The sequence below is a fragment of the Buteo buteo genome, chromosome 16 (assembly GCF_964188355.1).
Source record: "Buteo buteo chromosome 16, bButBut1.hap1.1, whole genome shotgun sequence".
Classification (NCBI taxonomy): domain Eukaryota; kingdom Metazoa; phylum Chordata; class Aves; order Accipitriformes; family Accipitridae; genus Buteo; species Buteo buteo.
In genome coordinates, this window is record NC_134186.1 from 3,217,578 (window position 1) to 3,239,701 (window position 22,124).

A 22,124-nucleotide genomic window follows, 5' to 3' on the forward strand; every position below is an offset into this window, starting at 1 on the left:
GGAGTACAAAGTGAAAGCGATGGGTTTCGATGCTTTAAAAATTTGTTTCTAAGCATTTATACGTAACAAACCCTCCTTCACCCCAAGGCTGGCTCTTGCTGTTTAACGCACAGAATTACTTTCACGCTGAGCGTGGGCTCGGAGATATCCCCGAGATCTCTGCGAGCTCATCCAGCGCAGGACCCCATCCGACACCTCCCGTATTCCTTCGGCTTTCCCAGGAATTAATGAGCAGGAGCAGAAAGCTTGGGAGCCGATTCCAGGCTTTATTCCAGGAGGCTGAAGGAGCTGGTGGGGGACACTGAACCCCCCAGGCTCCCTCCCAAGGATGGCAAAGGGCCATCCCGGGGGAGCATCGGAGAGCCCAGTCCCGGGCGCTGGCGGGACTGGGACCGGGCTCTCGCAGCAGCAGCCGGAGGCAGGAGAAGGTGAACGGTGATGGAGTCTGACAGCGAGCAAGGCCAGCAATGATGGAGGAGGGAGAGATCCTGGGGGGGGGAGCGGCAGCTCCCAGCCGGGCGTGTTGGGAGCTGCTGGGGACAGGCAGGCTGCCAGGACAGAGGCTGCTGCAGGCAAACGGAGCGGGGGGGAAAATGTCTGTGCGGGGTGTTGTGGTGGTGGTGGGAGGGTGTCTGGCACCCGGCGCCTGTGGGAGCCCTCCCCGTGATGATGGCCAGTGCCTGGAGGGGGCCCCAGGGTCCGGCGAGACGGGGAGTGGGAGTTTTTCTTCCCACGCTCAGCTGATGCCCCAGGTTTCGGGGTGCTGGAAACCAGCTGTGGGGCAGGATGGTTTTTTGCCGTTCCCTCTCGCTAGCTGGGTTCACCTGGGGGACTGACAGCAGTGGGAGAACCTCAAAACCCACCTTCCCCTTGTGCAACCGTTTCTGCTTCTTGGTCCCTGCTGCTTCTGGCCGCTCTGCGGAGGAGTCGCGCTGCCGGAGCGGAGAGCGCACGGTGCCCTGGTGCCTTTGGGATCCCTGTTTCTGGGAACGCGGTGGGCTGCGCTCTGATGTGCCATGGTGGGAGAGGAGGTGGGGAGGGAATTAAAGAGCATGCGTGGTCCTGCAGAGGTTTGGGCCTGAGATGCGGGCAGCTGAGCCCTGCTCCTTGCTTGCACTGGGGAGCAGCTGGGGCAGGTCTTGGAGCATTCCTGGGCTGTCCCGCAGTGGTCCCTGCGCTCTGGGGCTGGGTTCTGCCTGGACAGGGATGGAGACAGGGATGGCATAGCTCAGGCTGGGTTCTCGCCTGGCTCATCCAGGTTTTCATCTCTGCGAGCCTGACCTGTCTTGGGAAAGCAGCAACGGGAAAGCGCTTCGCAGCTGGAAGCATCCGTGCGGCTCCAACAGCATCGGCAGCGCTGGTGTCGAATGCTTGTGTGGCGCGCAGGCATTGTTCAGTTAAGGAGTCTGTTTTTCCACTGGTGCTGCTGGCAGCAGGGTCTCCGTTCGCCGACGATGTTCCCTGCGTCACCGCCACCAGCCTTTGTTCCGTGTCCTGTGTGCGAGAGGACCCGAGGCTCCGCAGTCGGCCTCTCCTGCCCTCGCCTGCCGCTGGTTTGTCTTCGGAGCGGTGCGGATTTCCTTTCGCCGCTGTAACCTTCCCTCTGGCCGTGCCCTGCCTGCCTGCTTCCCCCGGTCATCTCTGCTGTCCCTGGTTCTCGGTGGCTGGGGCCACTGCCGCCCTGCTAGACAGGGGAGAGGACAAGCATGGGGGGGTTGCAACAAGTTGCTTGTCAGGGTGACTCTGGAAGAGATTAGCCAGGGAGAGATAAGCTTGCAATGCCTTAATATTGTTAGTAAGCAGTAACGGGGCATTATTATTAGCTCAGATGATAGCGCGGGTGCGGGGTGGGGAGGTGTAATCTGGTTAGAGCCCAGGAGCCACCCAAACGTGGTGAGATGGGGCAAAAAAAAAGGAGGAAAACCCCCTATTTCTGCAGGAGGTGGGAAGAGGGAGAGCATGCCAAGGAGCCGCTGGCCTGCGGGCACCCCCTCCGGATCTGGTGCCTTGCTGCAGACTTTCCGTGTGGGACTCGGTGACGTGCCCCCGTCCCCGCGTGCTCCCTGCCGATGCTCGGGAACGTGTTCCCACCTTTCCCCGGCAGAAGCCCGGCTCCTCTCGCCCTCCCGGCCGGAGCAGCAGGGCTCCTGCCGGCAGAAGGTCTGCAGAGGGATTATATTTAGAAGAAAAGGAAGAGAGGTGGTGATAAGGAGGCCCCCGTTATCTCCCCGCGTGCCAAGCGGGGTTGCAGCAGGGTCCTGGCTCCGGCACTTCGGACCTGGGAAATGATTTGGGAAGAAGCTGCGGGCGAGCAGGCGGGAGCAGGGAGAACAGCCCAGCATTGTCCCTCCCGTCCCCAGTGCAATTAACTGGAAAACAAGACGAGGAAAAACAAGCCAAGAGCCTGCCAGCGGGGCAGTGCCCAGCTCTGCGGGGTGAACCTCCGTCCGCACCCCCAGCCCGCCGCCTCGCTGCCGCCAGGAGCTGCACCGCACTCCCCGCCGCGCTCTGCACCGACTCGTGCTCGCTCGCAGAAGGGAGCCGCTCTCCCCTTCTTCACCGGCAGCTTTCCGAGCAGCTTTGCCGGCCATCGGGACCGCGGGACGGCGAGGATTTTGCTGGCGCAGAGCTGCCGCGCCGGCGGCACCCTGGGCTGGGAGCACCCGGAGGAGCGTGAGGAGCGAGGGACAGGCGGGCGAAGCAGCCGTTGGCGTCGCGGCGGGGTTTGCGGTGATGTCCCGGAGGAGGAACGGTTGGTGCCCGTGCCGGGGGCAGCGGGTATAGGAAGTGTTCGCGGTGGGAGGAGCCGCGGCCGAGAAGTCACCCACCGGCACCCATTGGGGCCAAGGTCGGTGAGCGGGTGATATCGCCAGAAGACCCTTCCCCAGGAGCCGGGAGGCAGCCACTGCTTTGCTGGGACCCAGCGCTTCCCCATCCAGGGCTCGGGCAATGGAAAAGCGGCATCTCTCCGGGGAGAAGAGGCGGCTGAGCGCCTGCCTGGTGTGCCGGATGTGTTGCATCGGTTAGTACCCGCTGCCTTCTCCTTCCCAGCCCACCGGCAGCCCCCGCCGTGCCGCCAGTGCTGCGCTGCAGCCAGGGGACGGCTCCGGGCTTTATCCGCCCCAAATTAACGGCGGGGTTGGGAAGGGATCCGGCATCGCGGCTTTGGGGGAGTTGGGTGTGGGAAAGGTCCCTAAAAGCACATGGGGGTGACGCGGCTTCCTATTGCAGGCGGTGGCCGGCGGTGCCAGGCGGCAGCTCCGTGACTCGGCCGTGTCGTCTCGGGAAGACGTGCCGAGGCCGGAGTCTGGCGGGGTGGGGAGCGAGGGTGGCCATAGTTCGACCGGCAGATGTTTTTTGGCACCTGGTTTACGTTGCCTCGGCTGGGGGACGGAGCAGGACGCAGGGGAGGTGACGTGCCGGCGGTGCGCCGCGTGTTTTACCGCGGTGCTTTCGGGTGGGGGAAGCCAGAGGATGGATGTTAGATCGTGCTTTCAAATCTGCGTGGATTGAGATGTGGGGGGGGTCCTGAGGGCCCCCGGGGCTAGAGCTGCCTGGCCAGGGTAGGGACCCCCCCCAGCGATCCCCCACCCCAAGAAGGGGGGACGTGGGGCCATTCGGGCAGGACACGCAGCGTGGCTGGGGAGCCCAGGCTGAAACATGCTGGTTTTCTCCCTTTTCTTGATTTTTGGCTTAAAACCAAAGCAAGGGGTACTTCTGCCTGGTGGACCACGATGTCAAAGGGGGATGGCTTGGGGTAGCGGGGCTCGTCCTTCCCATTCTATCCCAGGGATCCTCTGAGCTGGACTGGGCAGCGCTGGGGAGCCTGGGGTCGCGTGCCGTGAGTTGGTACTGAGGCACCCTCTTTCCTCCGAGATGATGTTGCTAAAACCAGGCGATCCCGTCTGGCGCAGGGCTGGCTGCCGAGGTTGCCCTGAGCCTTCCTCGCTGTCCAGGCGTGGGGAGACGGGGGCTGAGCGGGACCCTCCTGCCCCTCGTGGGACCCTCCAGCGGTGTGGCCGCCCACTCCTTTCGCCTTGCTTGCCTTTGTTTTTCACGTGATATTATTTTTTTGCACCGAGAACAGGCAGGACAAAGCCTGCCGCCAGCTCCCCCATCCCACGTTGCTGCTTGGAATCACCACAAACCTCCAGTCCCGTCACCCTGTGGGGCTGGCGGCCACCCCTGCTGCTCCCCGGGAACTGGGAGCCACTGGGAATGGGACCCACATCATCACCCTATCCCACTGGCATTTGGAGCTCCCAGCGCCTGGCCAGGGCGCCCGCGGCTGAGCTGCGGGTCGGAAATAAACGTTAAATCCTGACAATCCAATGAACCAAAAATACAGCGACAGAATAAGCTGCTAATTGCACACGCTGCTAGTGCCCGGCAGAGGCCTGGTACGGGACATCTGTGGGGTTTATATAATGTGTTAAAGCCTTCCGGGAGCGAGCAGGGAAGGGGGACACCCTCATAAAGCTGGGGGGTTTAGGCAAACCCTACCTCCCTCCCTGCATTGCCTCCAGGGAGGATGGGGAGGCATGGGGGTCCTGGCTGGGGGACACACACATTTTTAGGGTTCAGTTGCCACTGCCAGCTGCAGCTATACCCATCCCAATCATCCACGCTGCTTTTATTCGAATAACACTGTTCTGCCCCCCAAAAAAAGCAGTATATTTTGTTGTAGCTGTGCGGATGCTCCTACCTCTCTGCCCGAGCGAGACCTCGGAGCCGCGTGAATGGCCCCGTCCCACACTAACCCCTGAATAAGCAGCCTCTGTTCCCCTGCGCGGGCACAGGAGCCGTCCGGCGATCCTGGCACCGGCAGCGATTCCTCTGTCTCTTCCCCTCATTTCAAAGTCATTTGAGTTTCTGCATGAGAAACACTGACCGAGAGCTGCCTTTGTCTTCTTTTGACAGATGAACGGGACAGAGTCCAAAAGAAAACCTTCACTAAATGGGTCAATAAACACTTGATGAAGGTAAGAGTCACGTATTTTATTATAAAGCCAGTTAAATGACTGCCTGTCTGTCTGTTCTGGCTCAGGGCTGGCAGATGAATGCCTTTTTAAATTTTTTTTTTTTTTCTGTCTTGGAGTTTTTGCATTGGATTTGAGTGTTCATACGTGTCTGTACTCAGAGCAGAGACAGTTGCAGTGGAAATATGCCGGTGCCTTTGGAGGGCACTGTAACATCACCACGCAGCCCTTTTTATTCTGTTTGCCTCCTGAGCACCGGCTCCTTGCTTTAACACGAGGCTTGGGCATCCTCCCGCTGACGAAGGAGGGGATCCTGGCGTGGGGCTGCTCCCCCCTCACAGTCCCCTTGCCAGGGCAAAGGGGCTTTTTTGTCTTTCAAAGGGTGCTCCTCTGTGGAGAGGAGCCCCAAAGTGTGCAAAGGGAGATGCTTGCAGCTGTAGGTAGCTAAGCAGGATTAACATCACCCCACAAGGTGCCTCCTGCTTTTCTTGATTAATGTCAGGTGTTTTTTAACTAATTCTCCATTTGAAAAAAAAAAAAAGTCATTTGGGCATTAGGCGTTACAGCTGTGTTTTCCTGCCAGCTTTGCAAACTTCTGTGTCAAGCTTTTGGCTACTTTCTAGATCTTACAAAGGAGGGGAAAAAAGAAAAATCTTGAGACTGCCTGCTTGAGGCTGCTGTGGGAAAACATCTGGGGATTCCCAGTTGAGTAAAACCCCAGGACAAGGTCTGGGTGTCTGGGGAAGAGCAGGTCCAGAGGCCGCATGCAGTCAGCCAGCTCTTGCCCCGTAGAAATGTCGTTTGCTCTCAAATGGTAGCTAGGTGCCGTGTTTTGGGAGACGCTGGAAGGTAGTGTAAGCAATTAAACCACCGCTTCAGGACTGAGCTACCCTTTCTGCGGAGGTCTGCATGCAATTGTACAGGATTGCCTCAAGTACGGATGGTTTAACAGTTTGATTTCGTGCGTAAAATTGGCAGCGGCTTCTGCCAGGTCATTTGGGAAATGGGAAGCCGCTTTCCTTAGCGATGATTCTGGAATAACCATTTTAAATGGACGCGGCTTGGAGGGAGATGTCTGCTTGCAGATGCCACTGCCTTCCCGCTGCGCTCTTGCAACCAGCGGGAGAGCACAGGGGGGGGCGAGCGAATCTGATGGCTTTTCCTCCCCGGCTCTCTGCAGGTGCGCAAGCACATCAATGACCTCTACGAAGACTTGCGAGATGGCCACAACCTCATCTCCCTCCTGGAGGTGCTGTCGGGAGTGAAGCTGGTAAGTCCCCAGGGCTGGGTCGCGATGCTTTTGCTCCCCCCCCGAGCCCCCCCTTCCGTCCTCCCCCCCGCTCCCCGCTGCACCCAGCCATCAGCTGTCATTTCTTATGCCACAGTTTTGTTTTCGGATGTCTGTCGTTGTTTCTTTTATTATTATTACTATTATCATTTGTTGTTGTTAGTATTATTATTTTATTTCTTTTCACTCAAACCCGTGTTGCCCAGCCTGGTCTCTTGGATACCACCAAAAAATGCGATTAAAGCTGCTGGCTTATGGTGCCCTGAGTGGAGCCCTCTTTTTGTGAAGGCTTGCACACCTTCATCTTCTACATTTGGCTCCATATTTAAAATAACGGATAATAGTGGCTTAGACTAAAACTGTTTCTGTGACAGCGTGCCCAGCAGTTTAGCTCAGATTTGACACTCCTGCCCCGTGCTCAGCTCCTGCATGAGCTGGATATCTAGCAGGCGGTGGCGTGCAAACCTTTTCCTGCATCTTGAGCATTGTAGAGTCCCGTCCTTCCTCCTCCTCCTCCTCCTCCTTCTCAGACTGACACATTCACTCAGCTCTGGGAAGATCCCGATTGCTGCAACAGGGTAGCACAGCAGGAATTATTTTGGTTTTCCCCTAAAATAGGATCTGGGCAAAGATCTCCTAACTCCCTCTGTTACCCTCCAGAGATGCCAAATCAGTTTTTGTGGGGGCTGAAAAATTGGATCGAGCTACTTGTGATCCAGACAGCTTCCTTCTCTTTGCTTTGGCTCTCAGAGCCGAAGGGGAAATTTCTGTGCTCGAGCCCAGGGTGTGCCGGAGATCCAGCTGCCTTCATCCCTGCTCTGCTCTTTTGTTTTCCCTTTTACCTGGGTGTTGCATTTTGGTTTCCATTCTGTCTCCCTGTTGTGTCACCCTCCCATTGCCGCTGTCCCTCCCGTCCTCGTTAGCAAATAGAGCCGCCAGCTCAGAGGAGCCTTCGCCTGGTGAGAGCGCCGGCCTGGTGCCGTGCAAGCAGTGAAGAGCGTGAGGAGGAAGATGATGATGATGAAGAAGTAGGTTGAGTCTGCCCCGGCCGCAGCGTATCCCTGGCGGACACTGGAGTGCCGTCAGATAGTCCAGTGCAGCCCAGCATCGCTGGGGGCTCCGACCTTCCCCTCTCTTTGGTTTCAGCTGGGGGTTTTTGATAAAACCCACCCAACTCGCCCAGGGTGGTCACCCCGAGCGAGGGTCTGTGGAGGGGAAGCTGTAAGAGCGGAGAGGCACTCGATGCCGCCGTCCTCGTTCCCGGGCTGCGTTCACGTTAACTGGATTATCTGCGCGCGCATTGCAGTGTCGGCCTGCAGTCAGGGCACGCCACCCACCTGGTGTGACAGCATGTGTCCCCCCCACGGGGCGGGAGGGGACAGGGACGGGGTCCTGCACGCTGCTCCCGGCCGGGTCCCCACTCGCTCGGCCCTCGGGGGGCCGCTGTGACGGCTGCTCACCTCGCACTGCATGGACAGGCTCCGGGCACAGGCACCTTCTCGGGGGGCTGGTGCCACCCTGGGGTCCGGGACGCGAGCAGCACCCCCGTGCATGTGAGCAGAGGTGGGAGCGAGCACAGCCCGGCCCCAGCCGAGGGTTACCCCGAAGGGGCCAGACCCCAAAACCTTGCTCAGGTGTAAGAGAAGGTGTGTTTTCCAGTCCCCTTGCTCTTGTGCGCAGTGTCACCTCCCGCCTGGAGCAGCGCAGAAGGAGCCGGGGCTGTAGCATCTTCCCACCGGGCTCCGGTCCCCTGCAGCCCTGGAGATGTTCCCCTTGCAGGGACAGCTCTTCCCCTTCGGGCTGGGGAAGGAAGGTGACCCAGAGGACTTGGGGTGTCCTGGCAGTTCAGAGCATCCTGGTGACACCTCCTATTGAGGCTGAGATCAGGATTTGGGCATCGATCCTCCCGCTCCTGCTGATTCAAAGCAGACCCAGCATCCCACATCCTTCTCCTGGCCACAGCTCAGCCGCCGGGTACCTCGGAAAATCCCTTGCCTGCAGCAGCGGCGATGAGCACAGCCCAGCGCATCTCATTTCTTCCCTCCCCAAGGGTTCAGAGATGATACCTGGAGCAGCAGCCCCTGCCCGCATGCGGGAGGAGCCGAGCTGGGTCTGCAGGGACTGATGCTGAGGTGGGGGTTTCTCTGCCATCAGCGGGGACCCGCGGCCGGTCCCTGCCTGGGATCTCGGAGGCTGAGCTGGTCCTGCACGCAGTGACGGGCTCAGAGCCTGGACGCAGACCCTCGGCGTCTCAGAGGAGGTCGAGTTCTGAGGGTCTTCCCACCTCTGTGCCCCACCGTGGCCTTTTTGCCCTCTTTCAGCAGGATCTTGCGTAGCAATGACTTTCTTTGCCTCCAGAGCAAGAAGATAGAGCAGGGTGTGTGGAGTGCACGGGGGCTCATGCCAGCACGCTGAGTGCGGGGGGCTGCCGCAGGCGGCTCTCGGGGGCATGCGGGGGGAAGCTGTGCATGCGGGGTGCTGCCGTCCCGGCCCCACGAGCCTGACCCGAAACTTGTCTCTCTCTTGCAGCCGCGTGAGAAGGGGCGGATGCGTTTCCACCGGCTGCAGAACGTGCAGATAGCCCTGGATTTCCTGAAGCAGCGACAGGTAAGGGCTAATTTAGGCTCATCCGGAAGAAGAGCTGGGTGATTTGCAGTTCTTTCTCCTGGCCGGGGCTCGGGAAGGGTGTCGAGAAGCAGTGTCAGCCTGTGCTGGTAAGGATGGCTGTCAGGGGACTTTCCCCTGTAGGCGTTATGCGCTTTCAGAACCACCCATGCGGCGCAAAAACTAGTATCAAAATGCGGGACCACGCTCCAGTTCTAGGAAGGGGTTTGCAAATGTCACAGACGGTCACTTCTGCGCCCCGAAAGCCTCACCAGGGGCTCCCCGGCGGCAGATCCCGGCGGTGGGGATGGATGGCTGTGGCACATCTGTACCTTCCCACCAGCTTTAGGGGGAGATGTGGCAGCTGGATTCTGCCCAGCCCCACGCAGCCACGGCCTCGGCGCTGGCACAGCCGGATGCCTCTTTGTGCAGCATCACCCCTCCGGATGGTAGCACGGGCATATCGTCCTCCAGTGCCGCCCCTGGGCAGCATCACCCTTCGGCTTTCAGGGGGCAGGTTCCCTCCGACAGGCTTTTGGGAGGTGCTAGCCTGGCAGTGCCTGTGCAGCTGGCAAAGACCAGGCATCCTCCGCACCCCTGGGCAGATCCCGCCCGGAACAGTGGGATGCATCCCAAGACTTGTTGGCTCCGAAACCCCCGCAGCCCTGGGGCCGGGTGTCCTGTTCCGCCTGTTGGGTCAGGTCTCCCCACCGTGATGCTCCCTAGATATGCCGAGATGATGATAAATCGTACCAGTTCATGCTGAAGCAGAGACTTTTCTCTCTCTCTGCTGGCCTGAGGGCACTGAATAAATTTAAGCACGTGCCCCACTCGAGGGAGGGTGAGCTGCTTCCAGCCCCTCCCTCCTCCTCCTCCCCAGCCCCTTGATAGAGACATTTTGCCAGGGGCTCTTGGGAGCTTGTTTCTCTACTTGGATGAAACAGCTTTTTCCTTTGAAGTGTAATGGCCTGGTGGCAGCGGCTTTGCTGGGATGTCTTACCCCAGACGCTCCTGCTAGAGACTGATCGTGGGGTCCCGTTGAGTGTTGGGGAGCGGGGAGTCTCCCATGGGGACCCCGCTGGGGGAGAAGAGCCCAAAACCCGTGGCAGCTCCCGGGAAGGCAGCTGCAAGGAGAGCAGGAGCAGCGGCCGGGCAGTACCGCTCCGGTTTGGATCCGCTGGAAGCGCCGAGGCTGGTGTTACAGGCATCTCCGCACGGTTCGGGGACTGCACATGCGTTTAAACCACCCTTAGAGCAAAGCAGCCAGGAGGGAGCAGCTCTGGGACTGCGTGGGGCCGGAGTCTGCCAGGACAGGGGCTTTTGGTGGGTGCTGGGGAAGGACCCTCAGCGAGGACAATGCTGGCGTTTTTGCCTTTGTTAGGGCTGATTGATGAGCAGCTTGGTTTTCAACCCAGGAGGGAGTTAATAAAGCTCGGCCATCCTTTTTTAACCATGCTCTGTGGTCTGTAGCTATTAAATTATGCACTAGTGCTCAGGGCTTCGGGGACGAGGCGCTTCTCCGTGTGAGCTGAAATAAAGCCATTAAGTGCTGGGAAAGCTCTTCTAGATGGAGAGTGCTAGAGATGTCAAAAATCCTTCCTTCCCCGCCTTCCCGAGCTGGGGCACGGGGTAGCCTCGCTGCCTCTTTGGGAAACGCTGGGTGTTGCGTGTCCACTCCTTGCCGGAGTGATTGGAATGGCCCTGGGGACAGCACGGTCGGGGACATGTCCCCCTGCTCTCTGTGGGTGAGGCCAATGGGGAGTTTTGACCCCGTCGCTTCTCTTTCAGGTGAAACTGGTGAACATTCGCAACGATGACATTACAGACGGCAACCCCAAGCTCACCCTGGGGCTCATATGGACGATCATCCTCCACTTCCAGGTAGGTCCTTGCCGAAGGACGCGGGGCGGACGGCGGGAGCGCGTTGTCTCCTTGGGGCGCTGGCATCCGTCTCTCCGCGTGTTTCGTGGCGATGCTGGCACGCGGATCGGTCCGGAGGTTCAACACGCGTTGGAGTGTCATGGAGACCGGTGTCGGAGAATAGCAACACCCTTTTCTCATCGTTTACATAATGAAATCATTAATGATGGGTTGTGTGCGGTGGCCTCCCGGTTGGCACCAGTGTTGTTGGCGGTAGCTGTTTGCTCAGCTGAAGTCTTTGGAGGAGAAGAACAAATTTGGAGGGGGCCCAGGGGGGACAGGCTGAGCTCCCACCCACACGGGGCTGTTATCCTGAGGCGCTCCCAGCCCTTTGGGTGGTCGGTGCAGCCACGGGATCTTTTGTTGGGATGGAAAATGTCAGCTGCGTGACAGTGGTTCAGGACAGTGATGGGAGAAGCTCTCTGACCCCGCTGGCGTGCTGGGGAATGCGCTTAGGACTGTCTCCAGCAATCGTATGCTATAGATGTTCTTGCAAAACAGGGTCTCGGGTCTTTAATAGCCTCAAATTATCCAATTGTAGCTTTGATGCCCTCTGGGGGACAACGCGTGGTCCCTAATGCCACCAGTGCAGTTGGCATGTGGGGCTTGCTGAGCAGTGCTACTGTCAGCAGCTCGTTAGCGATGTGGCATTAGCTCTGGGGCCGTCTCTGCTGTGGGACCGAGCCCGTGGGAGCTGCCGTATCCCGGCTCCCTGCTGTATCCCCGCTGGCATCTTCCAGACGAGACTGGCGCTGGCTTTGAGACCTCGTAAGGAAGATTTTCATTTTTGGAGGATGAGTGGGCAGCGCCCTGGGGAGAGGCTTTTGAGGAGGACCGTGGGGATAAATAGGGTGGAAGGCTGCTTGCTGACGAGGCGCTCTGCCTTGTGTTTTCGCCTTGGGAAGCAGCCGGGGTCGAGCAGGGTCTGGATGCTGATGAGTCACCGTCATCTCCGGTGAGGCCCTGGCTGGTGGCATCCTGTCCCCGCTGTCCTCCGGGTCGCCCTGCCCTGGTGCATCCTCTGCTGCAGGAGACCAAGGAGGGGAGATCAGGGGGTCCTGGGTCCCCTCCGTGCCCAGCTGGGATGGGATGCTGCCATCCTGCTGGGGGGGGACAGCGTGGGTGACAAGGGGCCCCCAGGGGAGCTGGGCTGGTGCCGGCGAGCCTGCCTGTCCTCTCCCTGCCTGCGCTAACGGGATTTTTTCTGGGGTTGTAGCTCCATTGTGAACCTCTTAATCTCCTGCGTCCCAGTGCCGCTGCCTGGAGGCAGGCGGCTGGGAAAGCCCCAGGGAGAGGTTTGGGGTGGGCTGGTGCCGGTGCGGAGCCCAGGCACTGCCAGCTCTGCAGGGAGCTGGAGTGATGAAGCCACGGGGGCTGCTCCCTGTGCCCTGGGAGCTCTTGGGGTCACTGGGTCCCTTAGTCATCTCCTGGGTTGCTCCTCGTTGAGTGTTTCTCCCTTTCCAGCTCTGCTCGCTGGGGCTGAGCTCAGTCCCCCCATCTTTATGCACCCTGCTCCCCATTTTCTGTCTCAGCCCTGCTTTTGGGGTGTGTTTCCCTGCTCTGGTCCCTCTGAGCTGGCAGGCAGGGTTGGGATGCTGCGTGCTCCTCGAACCCTTGCCCTTGGTGGCATTCGGGGCAGGAGGGAGGCAGGACGTGGGGCCGGCCGGGATGGGGAGCATCGGCGCTGCCGTAGCCTGTTGGGACCCCACAACTGCGGCTCCCCGAAGCGATGCCGGGTCCCCAGGGTACCTTGGGCTGCCCCGCCGTGCCCCGAGCTGGGTGACCCTAGCAGGAGGGTGGGCACGTGAGCGGGTCTCTTGGGGCTCTCGGCATTAAAAATTAAGGAGTAAACCTCCCGAATTGGAGAGAAACACCCCTGTGGGAGCCGGCGCAGCGTCTCCGCGTCTCCGTTGGCGTGCATGCAGAGCCGCTCTGACTCCTCCCTGCTTTTTTTTTTTCCCCCATTTCTCTCCCACCCCTTCCTTTATGCTACCTTTGCCAACCTTCCCTGGGTTTTGTGTTTTTTATCCCCCTCTTCCCCACCCTCTCCCACCCCCCTCCCCGCTCCGCTGCCTGATTCCTGCTCCCTGTTTGTGTTGGCGAGGGCCGTGCTCCAATTACCTCATATTTGGAGAGAAGGACGCCGCAGCCAATCCCTGCTCCCTCTGCTTTTAGGTCAAGTGATTTCTGAACTGCAGTGAGATGCTTTGAATTTGTCTTCTCACAGCGCCCAGGCTGTAAGATGGCTGTCTGGAGCGGCGGCGGCGGCGGCAGGGCTGGCGGGAGGGAGCGGCGGCAAGGGGCAGTCCGTGGCACGGTGTACGGCGTGCGTTTGATCCGATGAAGCCCGGCTCGGGATTTATTCGGGAGCCGGCGACTCGCTTAGCTGCGTTACTGCCGGCACTGAGGAGGAGGAGATGGGGAATTCTCTGGGCTGCGTTAAAGAGCCGAAGGAAAAAGCTGTGGGAAAGCCACCCCTGTCTCCCAAGAAAAGAGTCCGCTTTAAACGGAGGCGGAGGGGGAAGAGGAGAGCGATGCCGGAGGCAGCCCCGCAGGAGGAGCCCCCGGCCCTGGAGGTGCCTGAGGATGAGGAGGCGACGAAGTCAAAGGCAGCCCCCCAGCAGGAGGGAGGAGAGGAGCCCGCCGGGACCTGGCACCACGACGGGGACCCCAACCCGGCAGCCCTACACCCCGGGCTCATCGTGCAGGTGAAGGAGCGGTTTCAGGGAGAGGTGCAGAAAGCTCGCCTGGTGCTGGAGCCGCAACGGCCGGATGCGGCGGGGGCTTCCCCGGAGGAAGGCACCACCGTCATCGCCCGCTTGCTGGAGAACCCGGCCGAGAAGGACTGCGAGAAGGCGGTGAGCCGGCTGGTCGAGCTGCAGAGGAGCGGTGCGGGCAGCCGCCGGGCCGTGCTGCTGCCCCTGCGCGGGGGGATCGACGGCCGCGTTGATGGACTCCTGTCCCCGGCGAGCACGGTGTCCGGCGAGGAGCCAGCGAAGAGCCGGGAGTCGGGGGCCGGCAGCGCCCGGGATGCCTGGGGGAAAGGAGGCAGCCACGATCCCGGCTCCAGCGCCGCGTGGACCTGCTCCTCCGCAGCAGAGCCGGGCACCGTTTCGGAGCTGTCTACGCCGTCCCCCATGGTGGATCAGCTAGAAAACCCCAGCGCGGGGAGAACCTCAGGGTTACCGTTGTTTCGGGCCGGGGAGGGAGACGGGCACGGACTGCCGGCCTCCCGCAGCCTGTCCTCCTTCAGCGGGCGCAGCGGCGGGGTGGCCCGGAGCTCCTCGGGGTACGGCAGCGACCCGGCACGCCAGCCGGCCAAGGGCGCTGGAGCCGGTGGGACCACGGCATCTCCCTCTGAAGGTGGCCGCAGGCTGGCTGCGGAGAGCCGGGCTTGGAGGGGGAGCTCAGGGAAAGCCGGAGGAATGGTCAGTGTCTGCGTGTAACTCTCGCCCCCTTTTCGGAGCGGGGTGGGGGGGTCCTGGTTCAGTGGACCCCAGATCCTGGTGGCCCCTGGGGACGGTCATCTCGGTGAGGTGCAACCTCGTGCTGAGCGCGGGTGGGAGGGCTCTGGTGCGGAAAGTTCCCGAAGCCTTTTCCCCTCTGAGCATCTCCACCGGGAAAGCATCCCCAGGGAACCGACCCGTCCCATCCCTCGCTCCTGGCACAGGCAGCCAGGGAGCAGCTCCCACCGGAGCGGGTGGGTGCAGCCGGCGGTCACGCAGGCTCTCGGTGCCGTTGCGTTCGCCGTTGGCAGCGCGCTTGCTGTCGCCGGTGGCACTCGTGCCCTCGGGGCTGCTGGGTTGGGTGCGAGTTTCGGGGTGTCCCCTCCCCGCTGCCCGCGCTCAGCTCTCAGGCGGGCGGCAGCGGGTGAACATGGAAGTGCGGGAGCTCCACCTGCTCCGAGGGGGCTCCGAGGGGATGATGCTGTGTTTTGGAGCCCGTTCTTGCTGTTTGGAGGTCGCTCTTTGGGGGTGACAGGGCGGGCTAAAGGTGCTCTTGCGTTTGGCCAAGCTCTGCACGCCTCAGGACAAGCGTGTGGTTGGAGGGGCAGGAGAGGGGCTGTGGCCCCCAATACCTTTGCCGGCTTGGGACCGGTGTCGCAGCCACCATCTGGCCTTCAGCATCCTGACACCGGTTGCTTGATGTGCGAGGTTGATGTTGGAAGGGTTTGGAAGGGGCTGGCCCCTGGATCCCGTGAGTTTTCACTCTGTCTTCTCGCTGGTGCCTCCCTAAATCTTTGTCCTGACACAGACATGTGAAGAAAGGAGGGTGGAGCTGGTGCCGCATCCTGCACCTCCGTAAGCGCATCTCTAGGAGGGTCTCCTGCAAGCATGCCCTTGGGGAAAGGCCCAGCGGATGGAGAACCCCGGTTCTGGGTGAATTATTAAAAATAAAGGATTTATCTGAGCTGGGTGCCGCAAGGAGCTCCCCGATGGGCAGCAGTGCTGGAGACCCCAGGTGGGGCACAGCCTGTGGGTGGGTTCACAGAAGGTATCATTCCGCTCTTAATTAAGAGCTGCCAGGTAATCAATAAGGGGGTGCTGGGCAGGTGGAGGTTTGTGGGTCCTTCCCTGCAGGCGTGGAGGGTCCCATCCTGCTGCTCACCCAGTGCATCGCCCTATCCATCCTGGCTCTGCCGCCGGGTCCCAGCATCCCTAAGGAAACCGAGCCCCGGGGCTGGAGGAGTTAAAGGCAGCGCCGGCGGTGTGGCAGCGGCTGACAAAGAGCAGTTTTGTGTGTGATGAGCGTATCAGGCTCGGGAGAGGGAGGTGAGCTGCAGCATACCAATTACACCGTCGCTCGCCGTGCTGTGCCTCGGCAGCATCCAGCATCCTCCTTGCCGGTGGGAGAGGCGGCTAATCCTGCAGGTCCCTGCCTCCTGCCTGCACAGGGATCTCTGGCAGCTGGGACCTGTGCGATGCCAGCACCCAACCGGGTGTGTTTTTGGGGCGAATAAAGCAACTGGGTGTTTTCAGGATGGAGGGGGCTCGGTGGGGCGGTGGGTAGGGCTGGGTCCTGGCACACCTTCTCCCTGCAGTGCCGGGAGGAGGAATCCGGCGAGCAAATAGCCCGCGTTGCCTTTCCACGGGCGCCCCGGAAAATACGAGCAGCTCGCATCCTCCCCTTTGTCTGCCCCTTAATTAAGGGGAGGTAATTGTACTAATTGGGGAGCTGGGGGGGGGATGGGTGAGGAAGAAGCCGTGCCAATCAGAAATATGCTGGCATGCAGAGACACGTGCGTTTTGTCATGTGCAAGTCTGGGATTCGCAGCCAGTCCTGTGCGTCTGTCTAAGATGAGTCTGTGACTGTCGGTCTCTTTTGTTGGGGAAGTGGGTCACGGCACCCCTGGTACCTGCTTTTCCAGGCACGACAAGGCAGAGGGGGGATGCGACAGCCTTCTCCCCATCCTTCTCTTTCTCCGGGGATGGAGCCGGTGGCCCCGCTCCAAGCGGCTCTGCTGGCTGGAGCTTGGGGAAAGACCTTTGCCCCATGCGTCCTTTCAAGCAGCACCTCCGAGCGCTATTTCCCACTTCTTAAGTTGGTATTTTTTTACAGCGTGATGCTCGAGGGGGAGCATCCCCTGCCATGCCGGCAGCCCCCTGCGAGGGATGGCGTCGGCGGTCCCCTCTTGGGCTCTCCTGGGTGCTGCTGGATGGGGCTGACCGTTCCTGCATGAGCCCCGGGTGTCCGAGGGTGCTGGGGCTCCTCGCGGTGGGTGCTGGGCAGGAGCAGTCCACGGAGCGGGTTTGTAGAGGAGGGCGCACAAGTATTGCTGTTGGCACAGCGTGTTTTGGGGCGGGAAGAGACCTGCCAGGGCATTGCGTTCCCGGCGAGGTGTGCCCCGAGCCCTGGCTCGGGGGGACGGTGCCGGTTTAACCGATCTCCAGTGTGCTCAGAGCATGTACGGCCGCAGCCGCTCCGGAGAGCAGAGCCTGGGCGGAGGAGCGGCTCCGGTGAGCTCGGTGGTGGTGGGAAGCCAAGGTCCAGCGGTGGCGGGTCCTGTGCCGGCAGGACAGGGCTGGGCTGCCCGCGTTGACCAAGCAATGCCTCGTGCCCCTGGGAAATGGGGTTGCCAAATGGCTGTGCCTCCCTCGCCTGCCTGGATCTGCGGTCTGCCCAAACCGTGCCACCCCTCGGCACCCCGGTACTGTCCTGCAGGTCCAGTGGTCCGTTCCCATGTCTGTTGGCTGTGGGGTCCCCTCTCCCCCACGGTGACCAGGAGTTTTCCTCCTGCCCTTCCCGGCAGCTGCCAGGTCTTGGGCAAGTCCGTAGAAACTGGACATGCCTGGTGGTCATTCCTCCTCCCGCATCGCCCCATGGCTGTGCCGCTTCTTTACAGATCTCCGACATCTACATCAGCGGGGAGTCAGGGGATATGTCGGCCAAGGAGAAGCTGCTTCTGTGGACACAGAAGGTGACGGCGGGTTACATCGGGGTGAAGTGCACCAACTTCTCGTCATGCTGGAGCGATGGGAAGATGTTCAACGCGCTCATCCACAGATACAGGTAGGCAGGAAGGTGCGGCGGAGAGCATCGTCTGGGTGGGAGGAAGGGCTGTGGGGACTTCCTTGGGAGTCCGTGTCCACCGCTGCGGTTGGTGATGGTCCGGAGTGCTTGGAGATGTAGGTGAGGCTTGCAGGGAGCAATGTCACTTTTACCTGGAAATCATCTCTTCTGCTAGGTAGTTGGGGGTGGATGCTTGGAAAGAGCAACAAATAGATCGAGTTGCAAGAAAAAACATCTTGAATGAGGTTGGGGAGAGAGGCAAAAAAGAAAAGCTTTTAAACTGGGAGTGCTGCAGTGTTTTATGTGTTAGTGCTGCCCTTTCTGCTCTCTGTGAATAGCAGCACTTCCATCCGCGCTTTCATCCAAGGATCTCTGAGCTCTCCTGAGCAGCAATTAAACCTCTCCCAGCTCCTTGAGAGACAGCACAGCCCCACACACCTTCCATCTGCTGAGTGTAGGCAGCGAGTCAGGGCTGGGGCCAGCAGGACCGGCTTCTGCCCTGGCTGCTTGGTCAAGGGGACTTGGCATGGCCTTGAGAGACTGCAGGAGAATAGCAGAAACCCTGTGAGAAAGCATCTCCTGGTAGCTGGAAATAGCAGTGCCTTGCTGCGCTGCTCTGTGCTTGCTTGTGGCCGGGAGGAGCGGGGTTTAGCTGGGAAGGACGGGCAAGACTGCTGTGGGCAGGAGCAGGCAGGGGATGGGGTGCGCGGTGGGCAGCAGACTCGTGGTCCACGGAGGCTGGGATTTTCCTGGCTCCGCTGTGCTTGTTTGCGGTTCGTTTGTGCTGCGGTTTGCCAGCGGTGGTCTGTTCCCAGCACAGGGCTGGCAGCACTCATGCCTGCTGCTTTCCCTCTGCTCTGCTGCAGACAAAAGGCTCTGCCCGCATCCTTCGGAGAGGTGTAACCACCCCATTTTGGGGCTGTTTCATGCACCTCTTCCCAGGGAGGGCTCGCAGTCCCAGCCCGGCACGCTGCGTACAGAGCGGGTGCTGGAAAGGGCAGGTCCCAGAGGAGCATAAGAGGTTTTGCTTGACAGCCTGAACATCCCCTTCCCAAAAGGGATGAGTTGTCCCCTCAGAGAGCCACCAGCCTGGGACAGGAGCTCAGATGAGCCCTCGGGAGCCACCTGGGGCTGCGGTGCCCGTCCGGGATACTCTGCCCCTGGGCGCCTTGCGCTGTTTGCCAATGTCATGACTTTGGTGTATGTCTTGCAGGCCAGATCTGGTGGACATGGAGAGGGTGCAGATCCAGAGTAACCGGGAGAACCTGGAGCAGGCCTTCGAGATCGCCGAGCGGCTGGGGGTCACACGGCTGCTGGATGCCGAAGGTGGGTGGCTGAGGGAAGCGGCTGGTGCGGGGAGATGCCAACCTCTCTGCCCGCTCCCGTTCCTCATTGCCTTTCTGCTTCTCCCTTGCCAGACGTGGACGTCCCCTCTCCGGATGAGAAATCCGTGATAACTTACGTGTCTTCAATCTACGATGCCTTTCCCAAAGTTCCCGAGGGAGGAGAAGGGATCAGTGCTATTGTAAGCATCGCTGCGGGTTGGGAGGTTGGGACAGAGATTTGGGAGGCAGCTGGGAAAGGTTTGGAGGTTCCCTGTCCCCTCTAGCAGATGGCCGATGGGTGGAAGAGACTCGGGGGGGAGGAAGGAGCTTCCCCATTAGCGTGTCTGCCCTGTGAACCGCTGGTGTGCCTGTAGGGCTGTAGCATTCTCCAGGCTCTGCCTCTCCCCCGCGGAGACCTGCCTGCCGGCAGTGCTTTGCAAGGGTGCTCTCGCCCTGCAGGAGGTGGATTCGAGGTGGCTGGAGTACCAGAGCCGTGTAGAGTCCCTCATCTCGTGGATCAAGCAGCACACGATACTCATGTCAGATAAATCCTTCCCCCAGAATCCTGTAGAGCTAAAGGTAGGTCCTGGACGAGGTCCCTCCGCAGTGTCCCGTGTGCTCGGTGCTGAGAGCTGGGTGGTGGCGTTCCCCGGGGAGGTTTCTGATGAGCCTTTCTCATCCCAGGCACTTTATAACCAGTACATACACTTCAAAGAAACTGAAATCCCAGCGAAAGAGCAGGAAAAAGGAAGGATAGAGGAGCTCTACAAACTGTTAGAGGTAAGTATCATCGTGGCTGTCCGGAGGCTTGTAGGTGGGAGTGTTGTGCTTTTAGCAAGACTAAAGTGTGCTCAGTTCAGGTTTATTTTGGAACAGAGAAGTGGAAATAACCCTCAGGGTAAATGATGTAGCAAGCAGCACGCTGCAGGAGCAGAGGCAGAGCTTTTGCCTTATAGCCCCACTTTCCTTGCTGTCATCTCTCTCTAGCCAGCTCAAGGAGGAGGTAAGGAATGCCATTCTCTTGATGTTTTCCTCAGGTATGGATTGAATTTGGACGCATCAAGTTGCCCCAGGGCTACCACCCCAATGACGTGGAGGAGGAGTGGGGCAAGCTCATCATAGAGATGCTGGAGCGCGAGAAGCTCCTGCGGCCAGCGGTGGAGAGGTCGGTGCTCTGCCCGTGGCAGGCAGAGTCCCCTGCGGGGATGTCCCCTGCTCCCCTGGCTGGAGGGACATCCCAAAGCCTCTCTCTCTTACTCTCTTTCCCTCTGTCATCGCAGGCTGGAATTGCTGCTACAAATCGCTAACAAAATCCAGAATGGTGCTCTGAGCTGTGAAGAAAAACTCACTCTCGCAAAGAACACGCTGCAAGCGGTGAGTGGGGGGTGTTATTTTCCTCCTGCTAATTTTTTATTTATTTATTTTGTTTTCCTGCCTCTTCTTTTATGTCCATCTCTTCCTCTCTCTTCTGCGTGGGTTGCTGGGTTCCCCTGGACAGCTTTCCTTTCTTTTTTGACATTGAGCCTATCTCAGAGGGTCTATAGGGGCGGTGGTGGATACCTGATGATCTATGGCACGAGGACCTTGGGGACAGGGGGGCAGGGGAACAGCCTGGCCGTGCAGCAGGCTGCCTTGGGGGATGCAGCTAGTGAGGCTGGACGTCTGCAGAGGTGCTGGCTTAGAGGAGAACTGCAGTTCTGGGAAAGCTTGTTGTATAATGAGGCTTAAAACCCTAAAAATCTGTTTTATTTGTCTAAAAGACTGGCAGAAAGACTCAGTTGCAGACTTGTAGCTACCTGGGTAGGGAGTAGATTTCTGAAGACAGGTGTCTTGTTCTGGGAGAAAGAGATGTAAGGGCTGGGAGCTAAAAATGGTTACACCCAAGCAAGAAATGAGATGCACGTTTAAGTGACTGTCCATGGGACTGACCACGGGAGCCCATCACTAGAAGCTTTCAGTTCGTCTGCAGGAGCTTTTCTAAAGGGGATGTCCTGGGTGTGGTGTAAGTGATGAACTCGTGTTCTTCCGCTCAAGTCAAGCTTGTGAATCAAAAGGTCTTTTTGGTCTCAAAGTTGATGCTGGGCTGCTGTCACGTTCTATGTGCCTGGGCTGAGGGGACCCAGCCCTCAGCCTCCTCTGTCTTGGTGCAGGATGCTGCTCACCTGGAGTCAGGCCAGCCGGTGCAGTACGAATCCGACGTGGTCGTGTATCTGCAGGAGTGTGAAGGGCTCATCCGCCAGCTGCAGGTGGATGTGCAGATCCTTCGGGATGAGAATTACTACCAGCTGGAGGAGCTGGTGTTCAGGTGAGAGGGGCCATGTCCGAGATGGTCTGTGGATGGAGAAATGTGGTCAGGGGCTGATGCATGGGGCTCCTCTACTCTGTTGTGGGGAAGGAGGGAGAGCGCCTGCATCTTCTCACCTGTGCCTTGCTTGCTCCTCCAGGATCATGCGGCTGCAAGACGAGCTGGTGACGCTGAGGCTGGAATGCACTAACCTGTACAGAAAAGGCCACTTCTCCACCCTGGAGCTGGTGCCCTCTTCCATGCTGAGCACGATGCACTTGAAGGGCGAGTCCCTGACGAAAGGGCTGCACACCTCCTCTGCCTCCTGGTTTCGGAAGCCCATGACCAGGACAGAGCTGGTGGCCATCTCCTCTTCCGAAGATGAAGGCAGCCTCCGGTTTGTGTACGAGCTGCTGGCCTGGGTGGAGGAAATGCAGGTGAGTGCTGGCTCTCTGGGCCAAATTACCTGCCTCCGCTCACGCTGATGTGGGAAGGTAGGAAGCTGGCTTGGGCTTTTTCCTGCCTTTATCTGTGAATAATTGCTTTGATGGTTCAAAGTTTCTGGAGAGCACCGACGCTTTTGTCTTGAGTTGGGTTTTCTCTCTTGTGATCCTGCTGATCAGTGGGATCAGAAGATCCTTTCAAAGCTGGAAGCAAATCTGTACTAATGCAGTCAGTCCTTTGGCCTTATGTGGGTGTGAAGCTTGTGTAGGCTGTCCCAGAAATAATTCAGTGTTGGAGAGCTGGCTTAGGACCTTCTACCAGGACTGGCGTGGTGTTTGTTCCATCTTGAGTGACCTAGGAGGTTTACCTGCCCTCATGTCCTTTTGAGATATGCTCCTGCAGATGAGGAGTGCTGACTTGGACCTCTTGGCCTGTTTCAGATGAGACTGGAGCGGGCAGAGTGGGGGACAGACCTGCCAAGCGTGGAAACCCAGCTGGAGACCCAGCGGCACGTCCACAGCAGCGTGGAGGACCTGGGCTCCAGCGTAAAGGAGGCCAGGATGTACGAGGTACAGCGGCACGGGCTGGGTGACACAGTGCATGGCACGTGTGCGGGAAGTCGAGGGCATCGGGATCGGCTCTTGTGGGTAAAGGTGCCTGGGGCAGAGGCATTTGTTAAGGACGGAGCTTCTGAATTGATGCTGGGCTGGTGCAAGAGGCTGCTGCCCTGAGCATCCTCTGCCCCTCCTCTTGCTCACACAAAGCTGGGG

The 22,124-nt window shown here is 59.6% G+C and overlaps 1 protein-coding gene across 17 annotated transcripts in view; it reads left to right on the forward strand.

Annotated features, from left to right (window-relative positions):
- Window positions 1–22,124, forward strand: part of MACF1 (microtubule actin crosslinking factor 1) — a 146,874-nt gene that overhangs the window by 31,664 nt on the left and 93,086 nt on the right. For 16 of the 17 annotated variants that reach the window (XM_075047369.1, XM_075047360.1, XM_075047365.1 and 13 more), the window contains exons 2-15: window positions 4,921–4,982; window positions 6,160–6,249; window positions 8,797–8,874; window positions 10,660–10,752; window positions 17,135–17,301; window positions 18,515–18,627; window positions 18,720–18,826; window positions 19,086–19,205; window positions 19,311–19,406; window positions 19,664–19,791; window positions 19,907–20,000; window positions 20,777–20,931; window positions 21,071–21,347; window positions 21,795–21,923. In XM_075047369.1, the coding sequence (XP_074903470.1) occupies window positions 4,921–4,982; window positions 6,160–6,249; window positions 8,797–8,874; window positions 10,660–10,752; window positions 17,135–17,301; window positions 18,515–18,627; window positions 18,720–18,826; window positions 19,086–19,205; window positions 19,311–19,406; window positions 19,664–19,791; window positions 19,907–20,000; window positions 20,777–20,931; window positions 21,071–21,347; window positions 21,795–21,923 (1,709 nt within the window). Of the gene's footprint in view, window positions 1–2,934; window positions 3,023–4,920; window positions 4,983–6,159; window positions 6,250–8,796; window positions 8,875–10,659; window positions 10,753–17,134; window positions 17,302–18,514; window positions 18,628–18,719; window positions 18,827–19,085; window positions 19,206–19,310; window positions 19,407–19,663; window positions 19,792–19,906; window positions 20,001–20,776; window positions 20,932–21,070; window positions 21,348–21,794; window positions 21,924–22,124 lie in introns of those variants that run through there. The other variant, XM_075047371.1, reaches the window with a different exon arrangement.